Source organism: Sciurus carolinensis, chromosome 6 (genome assembly GCF_902686445.1).
Source record: "Sciurus carolinensis chromosome 6, mSciCar1.2, whole genome shotgun sequence".
NCBI classification, from domain to species: Eukaryota; Metazoa; Chordata; class Mammalia; order Rodentia; family Sciuridae; genus Sciurus; species Sciurus carolinensis.
The window spans coordinates 158482190-158500308 of NC_062218.1; the positions used below are offsets into that span (position 1 = coordinate 158482190).

Sequence of the window (18119 nt, forward strand, 5' to 3'; positions counted from 1 at the left end):
AAATAAGCCAGACTCAGAATGTCAAGAGTTTTATGTTTTCTCTCATATGTGGAAGATAGAGAGGGAAAAGGAAACTTCTCATGAAAATCAAAGGGAGAACAGAGGAAAGGGACCAGGGTGGGAGGGAGGGGGAAAGCTTTGGAGTGGGGGTTATTGGCCAAATTGTATTGTAATAGTGTGTGCAGGTATAATGTGTAACAACAGATCCCACCATTATGTTCAACTGTAATGCACCAGTGAAGAAGCTGGAGAGGAAAAAAATAGGCTGTCAATCCATGAAACCTCAAATGCCTGTTACTAAGTGACAGATGTCCATCTGAAAAGGCTACGTAACTGTGATTCCAACTCTGTGACCTTCTGGACTAAGAGAAACTATTAAGATGACACAAAGATCCATGGACAGGGAAGGAAATGGTGAATAGGCAGATCAGGGGGTCTTTCGAGCAGGGAATCTGTAATGGTAGACATACGTCATTATACGTTTGCCCAAACCCAAGGGTATACAAGACCAGGCATATGTTGCCCCCCTGACTCCACAAGAGAGCCCTGAGAGTCAAAGGAGTTATTGTCCTCATTTTACACATAAGGAAACGGTGACTTACAGAGGTTGATTATCTGCTCAGATACCCAGATAGCAGGAAAGAGCGAGGATTCACAGCAGGTCAGTGCGACTCAGAAACCCACCCGGTTCATCGTAGCCTCTGAACTGTGCATTTATCTTTCGTTAGAACATTATCTTGTTATATAGTTCTTTAGCTGAGACCATTCCTCTTTAGATATAGGAGCTCTCTTCTAAAGAGGATACCTGCAGTCAGTCACCCAGGGAAGAGTTAGGGACTTGGGGGAAAAGGGCTTACAGAAATAGACCTGGAAATTTATTCAAGTGAGCAGAGAGACTTTACATGGTTTTACTGTATATCCTTTTCTGAATCCAAGTCTTGAGATTCATCTAGAAGGTGTACTCTTGAGTTCTGGAAGCTAACAACAATGATAGGCCTCTCCATGAAGGGCAGAGTAGAAGTTAAGAAGGAGAAACAGCAGTAAATAGAGGCTCATAATGAGGAAAATATTTCTAGTAACCCAGATGATGTAGATAAGGCGTTCCCTTTCTTACTTCTCACTTGTTTTCCTTTATATTTAACGAGCTCTCTTGGACTGCCTCAGCATGTACAGTGACAACAGCAGTTTTGTATTGCTTGTGACTATCCCCCATTATTGCCTTTGGTGGCCTTAGCCGTTCAGTTCACACTATTCCTTTCCTGAGTTTCAATGTAGCCTCAGTGTCCATCTTGTTCACGACCAGTGTTAAGGATGTAAAACTAAGGCTGGGGCTTTTCCCATCCCCAATTAAGTCAACACAGCAACCTGGAAACAGATTTTCCTTGTGGTTCTAACCTTCAAAAGTGTTTTATTTCATTCAGGAAAACGTCATTTCTTTCAGTGCTTTGACAGTAATGCCAAAGAAGCAACTATCACCAGCTTCCATGGCTGCCCACCTGGCAATGCCACCATCTCCCAGTGGTTCACAGGGCAGTGCAGATGCTAGGAAGTGCCAGGAGGGAAGGGTGGGACTTGCCAGGTGTGCAGTGCAGCAGGGAAGACAGTGTGCCCTACTAAAGAGGCACATGGATACCCTGTTACTTCTCTTCACAGTAATGTGACTGATACACACAGGCAGGGAACAAGAGATATATGGAAGAGAGAATGTATTTTTGGAGTTATACCTCTTACAATCTTGGGTGAAGATGAGGAAATGGGTCCAAAGGGGAGAGTTGAAGGTTCATGGGAAAATTCGACTCATCAGCTCTTCTGAAATAATGGCATGGATAGAGATGTCCATGCTTACAGGGAGATCTAGAGGGTGGGAACATCCAGCTGCCAGATTGGTACCATGAAAGAGGGGTGGAGAGTGAGGAGCGACAGATATCATGGTATAAAACCAAAGATCGAGTGGGAGGGCGTCAATCAAAAACTTCCATAGAGCAGAGGAAGCAAGAGCATGAAGAGAGAGCTTAACACATGGGAGGAAAACCTTTGCAGGCTTCTTTTCCATCAGGGATTAGTAACCAGAATACAAAAGAACACAAAAAACACCAGAAAAACTAAACAGTCCACTCAGTAAATGAGCAAAAGGTCTAAAGAGACATTTCTCAAAAGAAGAAATACAAATAACCAGCAAATATATGGAAAAAAAAAAGTTTAACATCCTTAGCAATCAGAGATACAAAGTAAAACTACACTGAGATTTCATTTCACCCCATTTAGAATGATAATCATCAAGAATACAAATAATGATAGTTGCTGGTAAGGATATGGGGGAAATCTACATTCATACATTGTTAGAGGAACTACAAATTAGTACAACCACTCTGGGAAGCAGTATGGAGATTCCTCAGAAGACTAAGAATGGAACCACCATATGACCCACTCCTTGGTATTATCCAAGAGATCTAAAATCAGCGTATCATAGAGATACATCATACCAGTGTTTATAGCAATACAATTCACAGTTGCCAAGTTACAGAACCAGCCTAGGTGCCCACTGATAGACTAATGGATAAAGAAATGCGGGGGGTGTGTGTAAATATGATGGAATTCTACTCAGCCATAAAGAAGACTGAAATTGTGGCATTTTCTGGTAAATGGATGGAACTGGAGAACATCAGGTAAGTGAAGTAAGCCAGACTCAGAAAGTCAAGGGTCAGACATTTTGTGTCAGCTCATCTACAAGGGCTACTCTTGAGTGCTGGAAGCTAACAACGAAAGGCCTCTTCAAAAACTTAAGAATGTGGAACCTAAAGAGAAGAAAGGCAAGAAAAAGGGGATCTCACGAAAATAGAAGGGAGAGCTGTAGAGTAGATGTGAAAGACCAAATGGGGAGGAGCAGAGGGAAAGGAAAAGAAGTGGAGAATGCAGTTGACAGAATGTGCTGTGTGCCTGTGTGAATATGTCACAGTGTGTTCCATTCCCACGTCAAAATGTAATGCACCGGTTAAAAATAAATAAATAAATAGAAGACCCATAAAGCAGAGGAAGGGAATCAGGGAAGGATGAAGGAAGGAAAAGAGGAAGTACTTGGAATTGAGATGTTATATGCAATTATGAATATGTCAGAATAAACCCCACCATTATGGATAACTACATGCACTAATAGACTTCTGTTAAAGTCAATGGAAGGCCGTTGCTTCTGCAGAGCTGCTTCTGTAAATTCACTGCCAAGTGTGTGGATTGGTGGGTGTGGGGTCCTTGGTCAGCAGGACTAGTAGTCCCAAACTGGATCCAGAGGCATTTCCGCATCCTAGTTGTCACCACTTCTAGTCGTAGCTTGAATAAACTTGGGGCAGCTACCTTCCAGATCTCTCTTTGGGCCCCTTCACCCACAGACATGCAGGTAAATGGATTTCATTCTTGTCTAACCAGGTTGACACTGGATAAGACTTATGCCTCTAAAACTTTATGAACTGAATCTAGGTCACTTTTAGAAGCAGTGCTCACTTGAACAGGAAAAAGCAGAGCTAAGAAGCAGTATGACTATATTTTTTTAAAAAAAAGCATGCTTGGATATTGCCTAGTAACATGCCTTAGCACACATTTCAAAAAGAAAGTGTTGCTGGGCATGGTGGTGCACACCTATAAACCCAGCAGCTCGGGAGGCTGAGGCAGGAGGATCATAGGTTTAAAGCCAGCCTCAACAACTTAGTGAGGCTGTAAGCAACCTAGGGAGATCATGTCTCAAAGTAAAATATTAAAAGGACTGGGAATGTGGCTCAGCTGTTAAGCACCCTTGGGTTCAGTCCCTGACACCCAAAAATAAATAAATATTGATATAAATCTAATGACTACAATAGAAAATTTTTAAGTGATTATACAAACATTTCTTTGTCTTTGGATGGTCAAACAGAATTGAAATAGTTTTAAAAAGTCATCCTTGAAGTCTTCTGAAAACAACAGCTAAGAAGAAAAAGGAAATAATGTTTATTATGCACTGTGCCAAAAATAGTTGTCTTATTTAATTCATAAATCAAACCTGTGAGACTCCTAAAAACAAAGTAATTCAAGATCAAGTTCATATAAAAAGGTGGGCAGTTCACCCAGAACTTAGTTACTTGCATCTTAATCAGATTATCTTTTTCTCTGACTTAGTGAGTTATTTTATCATACTTTTTAAAAAACTTTTATTGAAAGGATACATCTGTATTGGAGAACAAAAGTTATTTAATCTTAAGAGTACAACTCAATGAATTTTTGCATATTCCTGTGTATTTCCATGTAATCATCATCCAGATAAAAATATCAGACTTTCCCATGTCCTTGATTGATTATCCTTGGACCCTTTATACTTCTCCGGTAAATGGCCTCATGCATTTAGATTTTTCATTTCAGTGGAGGGTTCCATTTTGGGAACAATACTGAAAGGAAGTGAACTTTCACAAGTGAAATGTTAAACGGTGTGCCCGTAGCTGATTTGAATTACATCTACTTACGGCACTTTCTCTTTCTGCTTTTACCCTAAAACAGGTAACCAGATCCTGTCCCTTGGGAGCCTCTCAAAAGATCAGATTTATCCAATGAAACTCAAGGGCATCTCCATCTGCTATTCAGCTCTCAAATCTGCCTTATGTGGAAATTATGTCAGCTTTGGCGTCTTCAAGTTGTATGGGGACAACCATTTTGACAACGTACTCCAGGCCTTTGTCAAAATGCTGCTGTCGGTGTCCCACAGTGACTTGCTAGTAAGCAGTCGTAACGCGGGTGTCTTGGTGAAGTGTGCAGTAACACCGCAGGCCTCCGACTGTAGGAGGAGGGCTGGGGAGCTGGAGCAGCCCCAGGACAGTGTGCCCTTGAGGACAGCATGCTTGGTCTCACTTACCACATTTAGACAACCCTAGTGATTATGCTGCAGGTTCGAAGCAGCAGCTGCCACCTTCTGCCAGCGTGGTCATCCAGAGTGCTCCAGGTTCTGCTGTAGCAAAACATAATGAGCAGTTTCAGGCGATCGCTTATGACCAGATCCTTCATTCCAAAACGCCTGTGTTTCCTACAGCAGAAACAGGATTGCTTCGAGGTCTTCCCATCCTTCTATTCTCCTCTAACTTGTCCTGTGGCTTGGCTTTTTTTTTCCATTAAAATTCTGGTGGGACGCAGACAGAGTGCAGAACCGCAGGTTGAGCTACACGATGTGTAGACTGCCTGGTCACCCACCTTGAACGGCTCTCCTCTGTTTTTCTCCAAAACAAGTGGACTGACTAGGTGAACTCCGAGCCCTTCCCTGCTCTGCCACCTAATTTCTCTGATGTGTGTCTGAATCCATCGGAACACCTGCAGGGGTACTTCTTAGAAATTTCGATCCAGTTTCCTTCACTTGGCTCTCATTATCAGAACTTTTTTTAACATCTGCCAGATTACCTAGAAACCATTGCATGCCCAGCATGGTTGCAGTGATTTCTTGGGTAACACAGCCAAATAGTTCATCCTTAGATTTGGTCAGGCCTTCCCACCTGCTCCCACCCCAGGGTTACAAGCTGATCAGCCTCTGTGGGAAGTACTCCTGGGCTCAGGGAGTCCCCCACCCTCCAGCGCCAGCCTCCGTGGAACCGCTCTCCAGCCGAAGTTGCCAGGCATCCTCCCAGTGGCGTAGAACGCTCCCTGAAGCTGTGCCTGGAGGCCAGACGTTACACAGGAGGCACTCAGGTCCAGTGGGCCATATGTTACGGCCTCCTCTTTGAGGGGACTCCTCTCTATAGTTGAGGTCCCCCAAGAAAAATGGTGTCCTTCCAGAAATCTTTCTCTCGCTTTTTTTTTAAATGGTAAAGCAAACCTGCAATTCAGTAGTTCCCAAACTTGAGGCTACATAAGATTCTATGTAGTTTGTGTGTTAAAGTGCACATTTCAGGACCTCACCTCAGAACCTTTCACTCAGTGAGTCTGGAATGGGGATCAGAACGCTGCGTTTTAACAAGCACCCCAAGTGATTCTTATAGAGGTAGGCTTCATCTCACTTTAGGAAATGCTGTTCTGCTTTATCTGTCTTATGAGTGGCATGCCTCTTTGACATCAATTTGGGTTGTATTTGAGATTTTCCAGTTATGTTTCTTTTTTTTTGTGGTGCTGGGGATTGAACCCAGGGCCTTGTGCTTACAAGGCAAGCACGCTACCAACTAAGCTATATCCCCAGTCCCCAGGTATGTTTCTTATGTATATGGTAAATATGAAGCCATTTACCAAATAATGATTTAGTCAAATGAGTTGGCATTGTTTAAATATATCAAACTATGATGCCAAGTCCTCTTATAACAGCAAATTTCTTCAGGCTTAAAAAACAAAAAATAATAAGGTTGCCTAGCCACTATTTAGCACTATGCATTGCTATAATATTTCCAATCCAGGAAAATATTCAGTCTTCTGAATGTTTACTTGCATTTAGGTGTTAGCCATATAGAGTAAAATTGAAATGACATTCCATGTTATAGCTTCAAATTAATGTTTCTAGAGATCCAGGGATTCCTGTTAGAACCCCTTTAAATGCTGAATTGGGAATCATTATGCCACTTGTTTTATATATTTATTGACCTTGTATTTTAAAATAAGTTTACCATTTCCAGTATTATAAGTGGCATTTCCAGAGTACTGTACGTGACTCTTTGTTCCCTGTGGCTTGACGTTTGGTCTCTCTGTGTTGTAGCAATATCGGAAGCTGAGCCAGTCTTACTATCCACTCCTGGAGTGTCTCACCCAGGACCACATGAGCTTCATCACCAACCTGGAGCCTCCTGTGCTCCTGTATGTCCTCACTTCTATCTCAGAAGGACTCACTACTCTCGGTAAGGATCGTGGAGAACATTGTTGCCTAGCAAAACTCACAGTCTCTTCATCTGTGTGCTCGTTGAGACACTCATCCTCCAAAAGAGAAAGAGGTATCGTGAACACAAACTGAAAGATTATTTTAGAACTCTTATTTGCAAGTGGGAAAAATACATTTTGATATAGTTTGTCATTTTATAATCAATTTTATTGAAGTATAATTTATATGTAGTAAAAATCACTGATTTTAAGTAAATAGTATGATCAGTCCTGACAAATGAGCCCCCGTAATCAATGTGTAGAATGCTTTCATCACCACCAAAAGCTCCTTTATGTCCCCTCAAATCAGTTCCTTTTCCCTGCCCATCTCAAAGGACTGCTGTCTGCTTTGTCTTTGCCTTTTCCAGAATTTCATGTAAGTGGACTCATATAATATGAAGTTGTTTGTGTCTGGCTTCTTTCATTTAGCATGATGCCTTTGAGAGTCATCCATATTGTTTTGCAAGCCAGTGGGGTTTTTTGTTGTTTGTCTTGGGGTTTGTTGTCACTGTTGTTTGTCTTGGGGTTTTGTTTTTATTTTGTTGTGTTGTGCTTTTGTTTGGTTTTTCATTAATTTTGGGGGGGGGTTTTGGTACCAGGGCTTTTCCTCTGAGCTACATCCCCAGTCTTTTTTATTTTATTTTGAGACAGTGTCTCCTCACTGAGTTGCTGAGGTTGACCTCAAACTTGCTGTCATCCTGCCTCAGCCTCCCATGTCATGAGGTTACAAGCATGTGCCACCACACCTGGCTCAGTTTCTTTCTTTCTCTTGCTGAGTATTATTCCATCATGTGGACTACCTCAGTGTTTGTCCGTTCACTAACTGGTAGACATTAGAGTTGCTTGTAGTCTTTGACTGTTTTGAATATTGCCACTGTGAACATTCATGCATAAGTTCTTTTGTGATTGAGATAGATAGGTAGATAGGTAGATCAGTAAGGAGGTAAGCAGGTGTGCAGGCAGATAGATGATAAATAGATCATTCATAAGGTCATTATTTCCCTTGTCTAGATTCTTAGAGTAGACTCTCTGGGTTTCATGCTAAGTATATTTTTAAAATCTGAAGCAACTGTTACCCAAGGTGACTGCACCATTTGGTTCTAGCAGTGTAGAAGGGGTCCATTCGCTCCTCGCCCTCACCAGCATTTGCTGCTGGTGTCTGTAATCTCACCATGGAGCATATACGAAAGCACCCAGAAACCACTCTGGACGCGGGAACTCACACAGGAGATTTTATAAAGCGGACAGGCAGAGAGTCTGCCTGCAGGTTGAGAGAAAGACCGAGAGTGAGCAAGAGTGAGGAGGAGAGAGAGAGAAAAAATGAGAGAGAGAGTGACAGCGCATGTAAGAGAGAGAGAGAGAGAGAGAATGAGCGTAAGAGAGAGAGAGAATGGCGGGGGAGCCATTCTTAAGTAGTGGAATTTCGTGGGCTAATAAGATCGGACCAGTAGCTGGCGAGGAGGTTCGTGGGCTAACAATCTGGACCCGTGACTGGCTAGGAAGTCGGGGCTCGCAGTCTAGGTTGTAAAGTGTTGTGGGGGGAGGGAGAAGAATGGCGGCAGCAAAATAGCAGATCTGATGCCGATATGTGAAGTGGAATCTCACTGGGGTTTTAATCTGCATTCTACTAACAAATAAAGATTTACGCATCCTCTTGTGCTTCTTTGCCTTTCACACATCCTCTTGGTGAGATGTTTGTTCAAACCTTTTACTAACTTTTTTAACTGGGTTATTTTGTTACTGAGCAGTAAGAGTTGTTGTATATCCTGAATACAGATCCTTCCTCAGATATCAGTTCTGCAGATATTTTTCAGCCTGCGATTGTCTTTGTGTTTTCCTAACAGCATTTTCTGAAGAACAAATGTTTAGTTTTGAGGAAGTCCAAGTTATCTTTTGTAGTGGTAGTGATGGTTCAAAGAAATCTATGCTTAGCCAAGGCCATAAAGATTTCTTCTAGGTTTTCTTCTAGAAGTTTCATGGGTTTACCTCCAATGTCAAAGTCTGTGATATATTTCAATTTAATTTTTATGTATGGTATGCAGGAAAAGCTCAGATGATTTTTTTTAACACATGGACAGCCAATTGTTCTAGCCCCTTTTGTTGATGAACATCCTTACCTATTTGCTCATCTTATGCCAATAGTATATCTCGTAATTTTATCGGGGGTCTTAAAATCCTGTATTTTAGCCTTTTAGTGTTGTTTTTCTCTTTTAAAAATTAGTTTGACTATTCTGGGTCCTTTACCTTTTTATAGATATTTTAGAATCAACTTCTTCATTTCTCATGTTTAAAGGAAAAGAGTATGCTGATTTTGGTTCTTTTGGATAAATGCTGAGGAGTCGGGGAGCTGGGTCACATGGTATTTCTATTCCTAGCTTTTCGAGGAATCTCCATACTGCTTTCCAGAGTGATTGTACTGATTTGCAGTCCCACCCACAATGTATGGTTGCACCTTTTTCCCCACATCCTCACCAGTATTTGTATTCTTCATAATTGCCATTCTGATTGGAGTAAGATGAACTATCAGTGTAATCATGATTTGCATTTCCCTAATTGCTAGGAATGTTGAATATTTTTTCATGTATTTGTGGACCATTTGTGGTTTTTTGTTTTTTATTTTTAAGAAATATCTGTTTCGTTCTTTTGCCCATTTCTTGATTGGGTTGTTTTTTGTTTATTTGTTTTCGTTTTGTTTTGTTTTTTGTTTTGCTTTGGTGTTAATCTTTTGAATTCTTTATATATTCTGGATAGTAATCTCTGTATTATCCAAAAGAACTAAAATCAGCATACTATAGTGATACAGCCATATCAATATTTATAGCAACACAACTCAAAATAGCAGGATCTGGAACCAGCCCAGATGCCCATCAATAGACTAATGAATAAAGAAAATGTGGTATGTGTACATAATGGAGTTTTACTCAGCCATAAAGAAGAATGAACTGGAGAACATCATACTAAGTAAAATAAGCCAGACTCAGAAAATCAAAAATTGAATGTTTTCTTTTATATGTGGAAGCTTAGAGCAAAATAAGGGAGCAGGGAGAGGGAGTTGAATATCATTAAGATAGAGGGAAGGTCAGTGTAGTAGGAGGAGATTGTGAGGGAGGAGGAATGGGAAAGGGAAGGAAATATGGACTTAATTTGACAAAATTACACTGCAGGCATGTATAAATATACCACAGTGAATTTCACAGTTTATATATACACACATATATACACACACATATGTATATATCACCAATGAAAACTAAATGAGTGGAAAGTAGACCAATAGAGTAGAAGAAGGGGAGTAGGAAGAGGGAGGAGGGGAGGACAAACAAGGAAACCAGGGACCAAAATGGAGTAAATTAAATTCCGTGTATGATTATGTCAAAATGAACCCAACCATTATGTACAACTATAACATAATAATAAAAACAAAACAAAAAAGGGAATTTTGTTTGGGGTTGCATTAAATCTATAACTCTATTTGGATATGACATTAATATTGACATATTAATACTGTTCAGTGTTCAATTCCTGAAAATTATATCTCTCTATTCATTTAGGTCTTCTTTAACTTCTCTTAACAGCATTTTTGTAGCTTTGGATTTGAGTCTTGTACATATTGTATTATAATTAAATATTTTATGGTTTTTATGCTATTATCAGTGGCATTTTAAGTTGTCTTTCTTTTTTTAATTTTATTTTTAGTTGTCAATGGATCTTTTTATTTTATTTATTTATATGTGGTGCTGAGTATTGAACCCAGGTCCTTACACATGCCAGGCAAGTGCTCTATCACTGAGTCATAACTCCAGCCCCCTGTTTTTCTTTGATATAGAATCAAAATTGTTTTTTTCTTTTTTTTTTAATTTATTGAATATAGCCTTCAGCCTTACCAAACTCACTTATTCTGCCAACTTTTTGTAGCTTTCTTAAGATTTTCTACTTAGCTGTATTAGCAAATGAAGAGGTTTTACCCTATCCTTTCCAATCCATATGCCTTTTTTTTTTTTTCTTGTCTTATCACATTGGCTAGAACCTGCAATACAATATTGAATAGAAGTATATAGCAAACATCGTTTTTTCTTATCTCCAGTTCCGGAGGCAAGTATTCTGTTTCATGCCATTCAGTATAATGTTAGGTTTCTCATAGCTGCCTTTTATCCTTTGGAAGAAATTCCTTCTGTTCGTAGTTTTCTGAGATTATTATCATGAATGAGTGTTGAATTTTATCAGGTGCTTTTTTTGTATCTACTGATATGATCATATAGTTTTTCCTTTTTTGTCTGTTAATAGATTACATAAAATGTTAATGAGCACATTGAACAATATTCAAACCAACAACATTCAGTCCAAACCACAATATAAATCAACTTTGCATTCCACATTGGCTGTGACACATAGCCAATGCATATTTCTGGATTCAGTTTGCTGGTCTACCTTCTTGCATCCTACTGCTGACAGGCATTGACATGTTCCTCTGTGGTTCTTGTGGAGCTTTCCATTTTCATATCCTCGCCTTGTTTTAGTCAGTCTGGTGTCCTCATGAGACGAGCTAAGAAATGTTCTCTCCTGTTTCTCGTATTTGTATAGAATGTTTATTTATTTTATCTTAAACATTTGATAGAATTTCCCAGTGAAACCATCAGACTTAAAGTTTTCTTTGGAAGGTTTTTAACCACAAATTAAATTTCTTTAATAGACATATAGCTATTCCATTTGTCCATTGCATCTTGAGACTATTTAGTTGTTTGTGTCTTTAAAAGAATTTGTCCATTTCATCTAACTTTATTGACATGAAATCGTTAATAGTATCCCCTTGCTCTCCAGTTTTACCTCTGTGGGACCTGTAATGATGTCCCTCTTTCATCCCTGATATTGGCAGTTTGTATCATATTTTCCTTATTCTTATCCCCCTCCCACCTTCCCTTTGCCCTTCCCCTCTTCCTCCTCCTCTCTTCTTCTCTCTTTTGTCTGTTTTTCTTCCTTGATCATTCCAGCTATAGTTTATCAGTTTTATTGCAAAGAACTATATTCATTGTTCATTGATTTTTTTTTGTTATTTTTATTTCACTGATTTCAAGTATGACCTTCATTTCCTTTCTCCAGTTGATTTTTACCTTTTCTAGTTTATTTTTTCTTCAGATGGAAGCTTAGATCATTGATTTTAGACCTTTCTTCCCCTTTAATATGCATTTTTAATGCTTTAATCTGAGCACTACTATAGCTATATCTAACAAATTAAGGTGTATTTTGCTTCTGTTTATATTCAGTTCAAGAATGTTTTCCAATTGTCCTGCTGATTTTTTTCTTCAAGCAGTGGATTGTTACTTAGAAGCATATTGTTTAATTTTCCAGTAGTTGGAGAGGATCCTGATACTTTTCTGTGATTGATTCTAGTTTTATTCCATTGTATCATCGAATATGTAGTAATTTTTAATTTTTAGTAAATTTTAAAAGGTAAAAAATCATTTATTAAGACCTCTTTATGATCTGCACTGTAGTGAATGCTTCACGGATTTGTAACCTAATGTGTGTGCCATTGCTGGGGAGTGCCCTGTGCCAGCTGCAGTCAAAGGTGACCTTCCCGTCCTCTCTGTTCTTCCTGGCTGGCTGGCTGGTTGGTTGGATGGTGCTGTTTTTTTCTATGCATGAACCAAAGAGAAATGCTAAGGTCTCCAACTACAGTTATAGATTTGTCCTGTCTTCCAGTTCTATCAGGTTTTGTATCAATATTTCTGTTCAAATAGCTCTGTATTAGGTACATATATTTAGAATTATTACATTCCTTTGATGAGCTTACCCTTTTATCATTACAAAATTATCCTCTTTGTCTCTGATTCTTTCCTCTGAAATTTTTCATAACTTCTCCAGCTTTTTTTATTTAGCCTTGTCTCCTTTTCCATCCTTTACTTTTTAAGAAATGTAGGGTTTTTTGTTGTTGTTACTTGTCGTTATTGATTTGGGGTACTGGGGCTTTATCCAGGGGTATTTTACCTCTGAGCTACACCCTCCCCCCATCCCTGTTTTTGGGTTGTTTGTTTTGTTTTGTTTTTGAGACAGAGTCTTGCTTAGTGCTAAGGCTGACCTTTAACTTGGAATCCTCCTGCCTCAGCCTCCGGAGTCACAAGCATCTCCTCTGACTGACCTCTTCTGCCTCTCCTTCTCAATTTTAAGGTTTAGAGTGGGCTCACCTAGTAAATCCAGGATAATCTTCCTGTTTTAAGGTCAGCTGATTAGCAAACTTTATTCCATCTGCAATTGTAATTCCCCATCTTTTAACCTAACATTTCTGGGGATAGAACAGGACATTTTCCAACACACAGCATGTAGTGGAGTCAGACTGTATATAGAGTCTGACTGCCGCTGCCTCTGAGGAGTATTTCAGCCAGTTGGTGTGACTGGCCTTGCTTGTTTTCTCCTTACCGTCTCTGCCTCTGTTTTTGCCTTTTTCCTGCATTATTTTACTTTGGATGAACTGAACATTTCTCGAGTCCCTCTTACATCCCCTGTGGTCTTTAGCCTTGCCTCTTCATTTTTCAGTGGTGGTCTAGGTTTTTAAAATCTGCATCTTCAAATAATGTCATCCCTGTTTACTCCTGAGGAATCGCCATCCGCCTCTCCCTTTCCATTAGTTCTGGCTCCAGGTCCTTGTGTGCTGTGTTCCTCTTGCTCTTGGCCCACAGGTCAGTGACGTACCGTCTGGTTTGGGGGTTTTGTCTGTTTGTTCTGTTCACTTTTTGCCTCTCTGTTCTTGATTTTGAGTAGTTTCTAGAGCTGTATAGCAAGTTCACTGATCTTCGTTTTTACATTAACTAATCTGCTTTGTTAATCCAGTATTTCTTTCATTTTAGATATCGTAGTTTTATTCTCTAGAAATTGAATTTTGGTCTTTTTTTTTTTTTTTTTTTTTTCAGAGATGAGAGATCTCACTTTTTGTGCAGGCTGGCCCTGAACTCCTGGGCTCAAGTGATCCTCCTGTCCTGACCACTTAGGTGGATAGGCAGTTGTCACCATGCCTGTGTTCAGGCCTTTCCTATATCTTCCATTTTTTCCTCATCAAATTCATGTTTTCTTTTAGCCTTGATCATATTTATAAGATTTGTAACAACTAAGTCCTTGTCTACTAAAGTCATTTCTGGATCTTTTTCTGTCAATTTATATTTTTCTTCTTTGTGGCTCATATTTTTTCATTTTCTGTGCCTTGTGATTTTTTTTATTGATGCCAGACATTGTGAATTTTATATTGTTTAGTGTAAATTTTAACATTTTTTTCAAGATTTTTGGATTTTGTTCTTTCAGTTGAGTACCTTTTAGGTCACTTTGAGATCGAGTAGCAGCCTTTATTTTGGAGTGACTGAGCCCCTCTAGGAGGTGTGGCCCTGGGAAGACACGTCGGTGCTGCCTGTGTCGGGAGTTATTCCCAGCTCCCTGTGACCTTCGGGGATTGTCCGGCCCACTGCTTTTCAGGCGTGGGGAGCTTTTGCTCACATTGCACAGTCACTGTGCAGACACACTGGCAGGGACTCCCTTGCAGTTCTCTGGAGCTATGGAACTCTTGTCTTCAACAGGCCCCACACGCTGGTAGTCTGCACAACAAGTTCCAGCTGCCTCGGCTCCTGGATCCCAGTCTCTCTCTCCAGCTCCGGAGGTCCTTGTCTTTGCTTGGTTTCTCTTTCTGGCCTGCAGCCTGGAAGCTGCTTTGGGCAGTGAGCTTCCGCCCTTGTCAGTATCACCTCATTTATTTCCCTCCTCTCTGGTTTAGTAGTCCTATACTGCTTGTTGTGCAATAATTGAAAATCGTTGTTTCATATATTTTGTCCTGTTTTCTTGTTTATGGCAAGAGGGCAAATTCTCATAGCAGCTAATTCTTCATGGGCAAGAAGTCTTGTCTTTTGTTATTACAGTTTATCTTGACAGTCTTTTTTATCTCACGTCATAGTAATACTAAAGATTTTGAATTACTTGGAAGCAGCTGTGTTATTCTCAAAGCGTGATCTTGATCAGGCCTGGAGTCTGCATTCTAATGAAACCAAAGGACTCTTGCCAGAGTAGACTTGCAGAGGGAAGGCTGATTTTGGATTTAAGTCCAGTTCTGCCTCATTAATGTGTGGTAGGCACAGCCTGTGCGGATCTGCATAGGCCCTCCGTGTCCACCTCTGCCTTCTCAGAACCACCTGCACACCACAGGCGGGCAGTACTCTGGGAGGCTGGTCATCCTTATCTATATTGACTGTAAGCTCCTGAAGGACAGAGCAGTGTCCTGGGCACTGCTTTATTCTCAGTTCCTGGCATACAGTAAGTGTTCCCTAAATATAATTAGGTGGTATCATCCTCATTGTACAGATGAGCAGGATGTGTCTTCAGAAGGGTGAAGCAGTTCACCTAAGATGTACAACGGCTAAGAGTTTCCCTTCTTCCCTCACCTCACAGCAGCCACCTGAGGAAGGGTGCAGTGTGGACAGCTAGGGCCCTGACAGAAAAGGTTTTCCTATAATTAATGATTTTATCTTCAGCCTCTTACACTGTTACAAATTGATGTTACAGACATTAGGTGACTCCACCAGAAAGACAAAAGAGTATTCAAAGTAGCCAGTTGGGTTTTTCTTTTGCAACAGTGATACAGTGACCAAGAGGCATTTATTGGTTTTATTTGGGTTATAAGTGGATTTCAGTTTTACCATAGCCTCAATGGGGAAAAAGAATGGAAGGGGAGAACAGAAAAGTTCCATCAGTGATAAATTAGTGACTTGCCTAATACCCTGAACGTGACTTTTTAAAATTTACTTAATTAGCATTTTCAGCATTTTTAACTTCAGGCTCTTTTTTAATCAGCCATCCACCCTACACCCCATGCATGCTCTCATACATAAAGACCAGGGCTCACCAGAAGCTGCCCTTAATAATGAGTCTTAACTTGATTATTCAGTAATTATTAGTTGTGCACATACCGTGAACCAAGTGCTGTTCTAGATCTGGGCACTGAAGGGATTGAAGGGCGCCAGGCGGGTATGGTCCCTGCTCACGCAGAAGCTCGTGTTTTAATGGGGAAAGATAAACATAAACTGAAGGAGGACACACGCTGCCAAGTCATGATGCCTGGTCACAATAAGTGCCAACTGAATCAGGACAGTGGGGTGATGAGCAGAGGGACCAGGTGCACTACTGCAGGGGTGGGAGCAGGCGACACCCCTGAAGACTGGCCCTGCCATGGGAACACGGTCCAGGCAGAAGCAAAGGATGGTGGGGAAGCTCCACAAGGAAAGGGTGCTGGGGCGCAGCTGGGATAGAGCACTCGGCTGGGAGAGCTAAGGAGCAAGAACTGAGCCTGCTGGAGGCTTCCGGACCTTCCCCGTGAAGTTCATTCTTAATAAAATGTATGTGAAGAATTAAGAGTGGGCATCTTGTAATTTCCAGCACATTCCTAAATCCATGGTATGAATGTACTATGGGAGCAAAATATTCAGGGACTCTGTAGAACTTCGAGATGCTGTCCATTAGTGTTTCCCATTGCGGCATGCTAATGAGAGAGGAGAGCTACCCTGGCAGTCTACCAGGCTTGGTGTCGAAGGGGTCAACAGCCAGGGAAGTAAACAGGAAGTGGGAAAGGAAACCCTGGCCACGTGCTGAGCGCTGGGTCCAGCTTCACACACACCACCTCGTTAATGTTTCGCAGCCTGTGCAAAGTAGACAGCATGTGAACACTTTTCACAGACTGTGCAGTTGAAGCTCAGTGAAGTCAGACACCTAAAAAATATAGATTTAGACCTACTCTCCTATTTCCGAAACTATATACCTCCCAGATAGGCCTTTTGTCTTGGAAATTGCCTTTCAGACCTTATTTTTCTAAGACCTTCATCCTCTCTTGTGCAGTGGTGAATTTTGAGCTGAAGCCAAGGCAGCTCAACCCATTATCGCTCTTCCTGACCCTGAGTTAAGCACTCTTTGCTGCATAGTTAACTTTCCAGAACTGCTCTAGTGCTGGGTCTTGGTAAACGGAGGCTATTAATGATGCATGTGCTTCCTGCAGAGGCCACTGCAGGAGAAAGGAGTGCTTGGCTTCTCAGCGCCAAAAAACAAGTTGCCAGAAAGGACGGAGTACCTACTAGGCTAAAAATTACTTCCAAAATTGTCTAAAAGTTGGCTATAATCCTTTTGAAAAGATTTCTAAACACCAAGAACTAGGACAAAATTCGAAAATTCGTGACATCCTCCTGGCCTTCATGTCGGGAGAGTCTCAGTATCTGAGTTTCACACAATAGCTTGCACTGCTGGTAATGAAACCAATAAGAATGTAGAGTCCTCGGCACTGTTCATTCTGCTTTTGACCAAATGCCCTTGATCCTTGGGATTCCATACTTTTCAGTTCACCTGGAAATATCATTTCTGTTTTTCAAAGCCCCCAACCATAAATCAGCTGTAATGGAAACTCTCCTTGCAAGGACGCGAGCTCGGCCTTTGCCTCTGAAGCATTTACCTGGCTTTCTCACACTGACTCGGGACTGGAGCCTTTTAATGCAACCTGCATGGCATGTGGTCACCACATCTATGGGAAGTCTTTAGAATTTGTGTTTGATTGATAGCATATTGCTCTTCAGTGGGAGGGGAGCCATATCTATTTCCCCCTTGTCTTTGTAGGTGTTAGGGTACGTATCTGTTTACTTCATGTTTGGGACTTCAAGTGTAGAAATATGAAGGGAAAAGAAAGCAGATAAGTCTGACTCCTCAGCCTGTCTATCTCCCAGGGCTGTAAAACCAAGCTCCCTTTCCCACGCAGTAACCTGGTCAGCGGAGAGATAAGCAGCCCATTTGCCAATTAATCGATGAGTCGGATGCCATAACTTTAGTAGGGGAGAAAGAGACTTCTTTCTTAAAATCCTCATACCCTGTAGTTTTCCAGAACTGTTGTCCAGGCCTGTCTGTAGGCTTTCATTCAGCCTCAGGCCCCTTGCTCCTGCGTCAGCTCCTGTTCTCTCCTATATTTCATAACCTGCCTAAAACCTCCTTCTTCATTCTTCTATGGCCTGTCTCTGAAATGATGTGTCGTTAACTGTAGTGTTGTGTCAGTCTTAGGTATTATACTAAATACAACTCAAGATCTTCTCTGGAAAACTTTTTCAGGACAGCTTTAGTTTCCCATTCTTTAAGTAACTCAGCTAATATTTCAACTTTTATCTACATTGGATGTACATGCATCTCAGAATATTAGACATGAATTAGAAACTCTTCCCTTGCAGAGTTTATAACCCACCTCCCCCAGCCCTACTTTCTTGGTCTACTTCTACTGTATT

The 18119-nt window shown here is 40.8% G+C and overlaps 1 protein-coding gene across 4 annotated transcripts in view; it reads left to right on the top strand.

Moving 5' to 3' along the window:
* The window catches only part of Ranbp17 (RAN binding protein 17), a 278012-nt gene that overhangs the window by 230798 nt on the left and 29095 nt on the right, over positions 1-18119 (top strand). For all 4 annotated transcript variants that reach the window (XM_047555336.1, XM_047555337.1, XM_047555338.1 and 1 more), the window contains 2 exons: positions 4519-4733; positions 6683-6821. In XM_047555336.1, coding sequence (XP_047411292.1) covers positions 4519-4733; positions 6683-6821 — 354 coding nt within the window. The remainder of the gene's footprint in view (positions 1-4518; positions 4734-6682; positions 6822-18119) is intronic.